General features: G+C 41.8%; 1 protein-coding gene across 1 annotated transcript in view; it reads left to right on the top strand.

Annotated features, from left to right (window-relative positions):
* Positions 1–8049, top strand: part of LOC104954874 (protein patched homolog 1-like) — a 19512-nt gene extending 11463 nt beyond the window's left edge. Inside the window, exons 3-7 of the mRNA XM_010782074.1 lie at positions 5251–5440; positions 5860–5926; positions 6067–6158; positions 7556–7754; positions 7900–8049. Coding sequence (XP_010780376.1) covers positions 5251–5440; positions 5860–5926; positions 6067–6158; positions 7556–7754; positions 7900–8025 — 674 coding nt within the window. The 3' untranslated portion in view covers positions 8026–8049. The remainder of the gene's footprint in view (positions 1–5250; positions 5441–5859; positions 5927–6066; positions 6159–7555; positions 7755–7899) is intronic.
* Positions 8050–8357: the final 308 nt, after the last annotated feature.

The following is an 8357-nucleotide window of genomic DNA, read 5'->3' on the forward strand; positions in this document are numbered from 1 at the left end:
ACTGTTTGTTGTAATACTACTTAAGGTTTTACCGGGTAAGGTTGCCCTAGGTTTTCTATTAAAAGAGGAGGTAACTGAATACGCAACTTGAAAGACTACAAATCCCAGAGTCGAGTAAGTGCTGTCATAACTGATGTGTTCCCTCCAGATAGCTAAAAATACATTTACTTACTGTACTTACTTACTTTAACAAGATGCCTGTGTGCTTTGTACCAGGTTGTTATCATACCAGTAATAGTACCTCTTGCTCGTTCTCAACTAAAACAAAACACGAGAGTGTACCTTGTTAGCTAATGTTAGTTAGCTGACATTAACGTTACACATTACACTCGTGTTACTCACCGAAACCTTGTAAAGCCGGTCCCGCATGCTGGCTCTTACGGAACCGACTAACTCCCCTTTTTCGTATGTACAGCTCTCAACATGCCCAGACTTGTAGTCATTTTCACCTCTTTTAATACTTTTCGCCTCATTCTGAAAGAAAGAGGTGAAATGTACCAACGTGACGGCCATCTTGGTGTTGGTGACGTGTGCAAGACCAGAGTTGTAGTTCATTGAGCGCTTCACACAAAGAAATGTGTAACTTCACAGTTTTACGACACATTTTAATTTTTTTGACTTGCAAAATTATCTTTTAAATTGACAAACATCATATGTGTAATTCGTGGCACAATTCAAACGGGATCGAAAGATAATCTTTCTCTCCCCATTGACTTCAATACATTATTTTTCCGATATAAGGTCCCATGGAGGTCCACCGGAAGGGGAGGGACTTTGCCACTCTATAGGAGAAAGTGGCTCGATGGAAAAGACAAGTTATACAAAATTATGTAAACCAACTAAATGTGTCTTTAAAAAGTGTTGTATACTATTCAGTCTCAGCATTAATATAACGCAGCAGAAAAACCCAAGGGGAAGCAGATGGTAAAGGTAGAAGAAAGCCAACGTTGGAGGAAGGCAACAGGTGTAATCAACACTCTGTCAGTTGATTGGCACTAGCAGCTGAGGAGGAGGAGACAAACAGGAAGGAGGAGAAGAGAGGAGGTGTTGACGTTGGGGGGGGGGGGGGGGGAATAAGGAAAGAAGCCCTACCTGAACAGATGGATCCATAGCAGGGAACAATCAAGGTCAAATAAGATGTTTTTAAAAGAGTGATGAGACCCAGATTTGAAACAACACAAGTGCATCTTTGGAATGCCTTTTTGTACATATGTCTTTTATTGCTCAACCTCTTTGGTAACTTACAATTCAGTGTTAGCATAAGCAGCTGTGTCTGATTTTACATATGAGAACACTTTGTTTTGAGTTTGTCTTGTGTATATGGAGATGTTGACATATCCTTCCCAACAATTACCTTTTCTGAAGGGTCACACGAAAACATGCATTTATTAACAGCACGTTGTTTTTAGTTTAAAAACAACGTTCTGCAGAGAGCTGTATAGAACTCTGCATATCCTTAGCGGTATAGGGGGCTCAGGGTATGGGAGGTCGCTGTAAACTTGGTGGCAAAGAGATGACCTGGTTTCGGGGGGCTTCCTCCTCACCACAGGGGGTCCCTACTGAGAGGGGGCCTAATCCAGCTAATCCTTTCTCTGCACACACACACACACACACACACACACACACACACACACAGACACACAGATGTCTGCAGCCATATGCACATACATACAGTACGGTACATATCCCACAAAGATAAAAGAGACATTTAGCATCTTTTTGGTCAGATATTTGATCAGACCTCTGTTAGTTGTAGTGAAAGTCACAGTCGATCAAACAGATTCTGGATCTGCTGATTACTTGATTCTGTTATCGGAAAGGGAAATATTTGTATGTAGTGCATGAGCAGCACAGCGTGAGAGTGTATTTTCATACCAGCATCATACTCAAGAGGTGTAGGAGTTGTTTGCCCTTGTCGTGTGTTTTCCCTTAAAGCGAGGGATGTTTCCGTTTTCAGGAGTAGGAGATGTGCAGGGGGTGGGTCTATGCTGTTGTGTGTTGCATGGAAAAGAGAGAAAGTTGGCAAGGGGAAAAGGGGGTGGGCTGGCTTTGACTGAGGGGCCGGGCTGATTGCCATCACGATCTGGCCAATCACAGAGTAGTTGTGAATAGAGCAAAGAGAGCGAAAATGAGAGTATAAAGATGAGGGGGAGTTCGGGACTGAAAGGAGGAAGGGGGGTGATGTCAGTTCCTTAGAAACCTACTTTCTCTCCCTTCGTCCCTACCACCCCCCGTTCCCCTACTTTGATAATGGGGGGGCCAAGGGTTAATGTTATGCAACACACTGAATACCCGCACTGAGCGCTCCAATACAGTGACACACATGGGCCTGCTTCTTCTTCTGTTCTCTTCTCACTTTGATTCTGTGGAGGTATATATTTTTTATAACGGCTTAGTTTAGTGTTTTTGAACATTGACTAGACATCATGCATCTGCAGATATAACTCACACACAGCTGGAAATTAAAGATTTGAACCTGTTGGTAAATTAAGAGCTGGCTTGTGATGACATGAGGAGTCAAAAATCATAAGTTTAGGGCATATGAATAACAACAGTTTTTAACTTTGGATTTGAGATGATTAAATTGCTTTTTGTCTAAATCTTGGACACTTATTAAATGATCACAGAAGACCAAGACAACCATCAACTGAAAAACTGGGACCAGTAAAGATTTTAAATGTATGGTTAAAGAGTGACTTACAGAGTCACTCTTAGTAACAGTTATTTTAAATGGTGGCTGATTGCTTTTCTGTTCAACCACTTAAGAGACTTGCCATTCCAGCAGCTGTTAATTTATTTGCCAATCGTTGTAAAAGAATGGATAAACGGCAAAGTGAGTGATGCAGAAGGGAAAGAACAAGCAATAGAAAGAAGTGAGTGAGACATGAACCTAGCATGGGATGCATTTGAAAGTCGTGACACTTTGTTTTAGGTCACAGCCGCTGAGCCTGAAGCGGGACACCTTCAAGATATCAACACATGCCGAGGTCAACCAGTTTTCTTAGGAGAAGGAATATGGGAATATGTGTCATTGAAGAAACACAGCTGTGTGTGTACACACACACTCACACGCTCGCCAGTATGTCAGTGCACACTCACACACTCACACATTTTCTTGGTCCAGCTGGGGTGTTAATTTCACCCAAGGCTGTGTGAGTGTTGACCCCAAAACGCTGTAACCTCGTGAAGTGTGGAATTCTCTAAGCCAGAGGCCGTGATGTGCTGTTTCCTGTAGAGAGAGTACATTCCTTTGACTTGTCCTGTTCCTCGCTGCTTGCTGTAAATTTAAGGTCTTTGGGTGGCAGTCCACAACTTGGAATGTGTTCATAACAAAAAATGAGTACTTTCTAAACTCGTCCCTCCCATCTTTTTCCCTTATCCCTTATCTCCTTTCACATATAGAAACTGAGAAAGTAAGCACCTCTTTCACCATACCCGTGTTCCCATGCTTCCCCTTTGGCGGTGCACCTTAACCAAGCCTCGGGCCAGCTTTTGCATTTGAGCGTTGAGTGTACCAGACAAGTCGACTTGTTAGTGCACTGTCAGTGTGCGTAAGGTCTAAATCAGTTCCATGCGTGCTCTTTTGAAGAGAGCGCTGCTGTAACGTAGCCGTGTAGCTGGCCTAGCAGCAGAAAGCATGTCGCTCTGGTTAGTCTAGGCCTGCTATTAGTGATGAGTATTATAAACATGCTTTCAGACAGGATCAGATGGGAATGCTGTTTGGGTCCAGAAAAAAATAAATCAAGTGTGTTTTCCTAATGCCCCAAGACATGGCCCCCTCCCTCCCTGTTCCATTGGTCTGACTGGGTGGTCCAGCTCAGCAGAACAGGCATGCTTATGTTCAACATTAATGCCATTACAATGGGTTGAAAATATTCAATCTATGCGTGCTGTTGCACGAATTGAGCGGAATTGTTAAATTGGATTAAGCCATAATAAAATGTTGCAGAGTTTTCACACAGTCGGCCGTCTCACTAGGCATTTTGAGTGTGTGTATGTCAGTGCAAGTGTTTGTGTGAGAGCAAGTAAAAGAAGATGACTATAAATCACTGAGCCTTCAGTCACTGATGATGGAAGGGCTTAAATCCTCTGCCTGTAAATCAGACATTGAAACACTGAACTGAAGGATGCACACACACAAGTATAAGGCTTCATCAAGTCCCAAACATGCACAAAAACATTTCATTTTAATAAAAAGTTAACTCTTGGCTGAAAAATTGACTTCCCATGCTTACATGACTGCAATTGCCTGCTTAAGTTTTTGTGTGTTTGGAAGAGAGACCTTGCTAAATGTGCCTTGGCTGTACTGTACTGGGGTGGAGCAGGGCAACTAAAGGCCCTGAAAGGCTGCTTTTGTAGCTTGGGCTAGCTTAGAGCTCAGAGCGCACGCACAGGGCTTAGTCCCACCACGATACTGGGAGCTAAGCCTGGAAAAGAGCCTCTTTCTCTCTCTCTCTCCATCAAACCCATACATACTGTCACACACATATGTAGTCAACATGCTCTGGCGCTACTGGCTTGTTTTTAAATTTGTTAGTGATATTGCTCTTCTGGATTCAAAGGAATTGGGATGTTTAGCTTTGTAGTGATACAAGCTCACTGTAAGCAAAGTGATTTTGTTTAAGATACAAGTGCGATAAGGTTGAGATGTCTTTGGGTTTGATTTGCACAAGATCTCTTCTGCAGTCACAGATGTTTAAGCACATGATGCTTTTTTGGTGTATGTGTGTGTTTGAGAGAGAATGGTATAGCTGTGTTCAGGATGTCTCACTTACTGTTGTTTACATACATTTTTTATCAAATTATTATTATTGCAAAAACTATTTGATTAGTGCTCATTATTTTCAGTTTTGTAAGAAAAGTATACATTCAAAACAAAGAGTTTTAAGGTTAAAAATTAGATATTTTTTAGTAATGATCTGGATGTAATGATGAAGCCTAGACACTAGACTAGTCTTTAAATCAAGGTCCCCATTGGAAATATGGAAGATAAATTAGTTAACTGCAAACAGTGGTATTCTAAGCTTTAGACTAATGGGGACTTGAGGCCACCATTAAAATCATTTTATATCTCTTTTTACAAGATCTATATTTTTTTTTTGGGTAACATTCCATAAATAGCTGTAAATGTTGAGCCTTAAATGTAATAAACATTGTATTCTATTGTATACTAATCTAATACAAACCACCTGCAAACCGTGCAAGGGTTTGAATATGCATATGTAAACACATTCTCTCTCCTTTTTCCAGTTGGTGGGCGTGTGAACCGGGAACTGACGTACACACGACAGAATATAGGCGAGGAGGCCATGTTTAACCCTCAGCTGATGATCCAGACGCCGCGGGAGGAGGGAGCAAATGTTTTAACGGTGGACGCGCTCCTACAGCACCTGGAGTCAGCTCTCCGAGCCAGCAGAGTTCATGTTTACCTTTATAACAGGTAACTCACTTCTCAATCATGTCTACCTGTGTTCCAGCTTTGCCTGATGTCTGTATGTCTTCATCATAAAAGCATCACATATTCCACTTATGGACAATTGAAATTGACTTTATTAGAACACAAGTATTTCTCAAAGGGCGATTTAATGAAATCAAATAAAGTATTCCCACAACAAATACATGAAGCTCTCAGTTTGTAGTTTCCGGCATTGTTGTATTGCATTGGACTGCTTTCAAATAATCGGACACCTTTCCAGCCCATATTTGTCCTTGTACAGAATATCTTGGACATACACAGCGTACCTGGATTCAGCTGCTTTTTTCAAGCAATTCCTCATAATGATGAAATAAGTTTTATTTTTCTTCTTTGCTCAGTCTAACCTAAGGGGGCTCATGATGTTCTTCTTTTCTCCTTTTCAGACAATGGAAATTAGAAAACTTGTGCTACAAATCAGGAGAACTAGTCACAGAAAGTCATTTGGACCAGGTAAGGTTTAAATGATTCACTTAGTATTACTGTCTGCAATATATTGAAACATGACCATCTTTTGGTCTTTCCTGTATACACTTCCTGTTGTTAATATGTGTGAAACCTGCTGTGTGTGGGCCATGTGTGTGTCCAATTAGATCATAGAAAAGCTACACCCCTGCCTCATCATCACCCCTTTGGACTGTTTCTGGGAGGGAGCCAAGCTCCAGTCTGGAATGGTCTATCTACCGTAAGTACCAACATGTCCTTTTTACCAAACAAAATCTGTATTTTATGATGTGTCAGCACAATCAAAACAGACTGATTTCTTTCAAGGTCAAATTTCTGGTAATATGGCCAAATAATCGATTCTAAGAATCCTAATTTGGCACACATAAGCTCTTGTTACTGTAAGGCAAACTGATTTAAATGATGTCTTTGACCGCTGATGTCATGAGTTATGGATATGGAATTATTGTATAAGGTTATATTATACAGACATGTTCAGGAAAGGAGGAGATCTGGATCTCTAGATCCTGTTTTTACCCCTTTAGTAGAAGCTGCCGAAACAGGATCAATCCATCCACCAAAGAGGACCAAGAGTGTGTGTGCACATGTGTGTTGTGTGTGTGTGTGTCTTCCCCTCTGAAGGCTCTATTGTAGTGTTGGCTGGCATGCGTATCGTTGGCAGTAGTTTCTCTCCAGCCCTGGGCCTCACACCATTGTCTGCCCCTTCTGTTGCTAATGGCCTGCTGCTACAGTAATACTCAGCAGAGGTGTGTGTGTGTGTGTGTGTGTGTGTGTGTGTGTGTGTGTGTGTGTGTGTGTGTGTGTGTGTGTGTGTGTGTGTGTGTGTGTGTGTGTGTGTGTGTGTGTGTGTGTGTGTGTGTGTGTGTGTGCACTTATTGTGTGTGCCATTTCCACCAGTGCATACATGTGTGTAGTGGACATGTGAAAGTATATCAGTGTGAGTCATCTGTATAATCAAAGTGTGTGTGTGTCCCAAATGGTAAATAAGGTTTTTACTATGTTCTGGTTGGGAGGCTGGGAATAATAACCCAAGCCTGGTTAAGCACGTACAATGTGGTCTGAATGACACAGAGAGAGAGATTCAAAGAAAGGGAGATTGGAATGTGTTAGGCTTAGAGAGACAAGGACTGGTTTGGAGCAGGAATTCAGTACTGTGCCATTGCATCATGGGAATGTGTCTCTTATATTGTTTTCTGTCACCTAGCAAGAAAGATATTAATTTATTTTGAGGTAAATCTAGAGGCGATAACACCTGACAAATGCATTCCAGCCTCTAACACTGATGTCCTAAAATACACATCCAACACATGATAGCAACAAAATAAGAACGAATATTTTTTCGGATCTAATTGGCCAAGGAATTTGCCTTTTTTTTCACAGAAAGATGTAACTATTGTAGATAAACATTAATTTTGTAGATGTATCTAATGTGTTCGCCCTTAAAGGACAATTCCAGCTTACTTTTTACAGTTGTATTAATCATCTCCAATATGATAATAACTAACTATCTAACTAACAAGAAGTACTAGTGCTCAATAAGGTACAGAAACACAGCATCTTAAAACATGGTTGTAGTTACGATAAAACAGTATTCTTGTTTACTTTTACCTTTTGCAGAGGTAAAGACCCTCTTCAGTGGACCAACTTTGACCCAAAGGAGTTCCTTGAGGATTTGCGAAAGGCTAATTTCCCAGTGGATGGTTTTGAGGAGATGTTGGAAAAGGCAGATGTTGGACACGGCTACATGGATAGGCCCTGTTTAAACCCTGCTGACCCCGACTGCCCCCTCACTGCGCCCAATAAGAACTCAACCAAGGTAGGTGCACATATTGGATCAAGCTTTAGGCTCTGAATATATGTGTACACATGCAACATTTATATCTTTGGTAAAACATAAAGTCTTGGGTTTGAGACAAGCTGCTGACAGGTATTTTTCTCGCCTGTTGCTTTTATTGCACCAGCCATTCGATGTGGCGAGGGCTCTGAGTGGAGGCTGCCATGGTCTATCCAGAAAGTACATGCACTGGCAGGAGGAGCTGATCGTAGGAGGGACCACCAAGAACGGCAGCGGACCCCTGCTCAGGTAACATACCCAAACTTACACATACACACCCTCATAAACACTGCTGTGATCCCTGCAGGGCTTATTCTGGAAAGAGTGTGCGTTTTTTGTTTCTTTTATGCTCTCGGAAACGGCACATGCATGCGTGTGCACGGTGTGCTGTAAATCTTGCAGTCATTAGCAGATTCCAGTGAAATCTTAGAGCTCCAGCTGTTCCTGCTAAGCTCTGCGCTCTGCTTGGACTCTACCCTTACATATAGACTCATGTACACACACACACACACACACACACACACACACACACACACACACAGTGTGATCTATTGCCTGGCAAGTTTGTCCAAATATACAGCGATT

This window comes from Notothenia coriiceps, unplaced genomic scaffold (genome assembly GCF_000735185.1).
Source record: "Notothenia coriiceps isolate Sejong01 unplaced genomic scaffold, NC01 NC01_scaffold00024111, whole genome shotgun sequence".
NCBI lineage: Eukaryota > Metazoa > Chordata > Actinopteri > Perciformes > Nototheniidae > Notothenia > Notothenia coriiceps.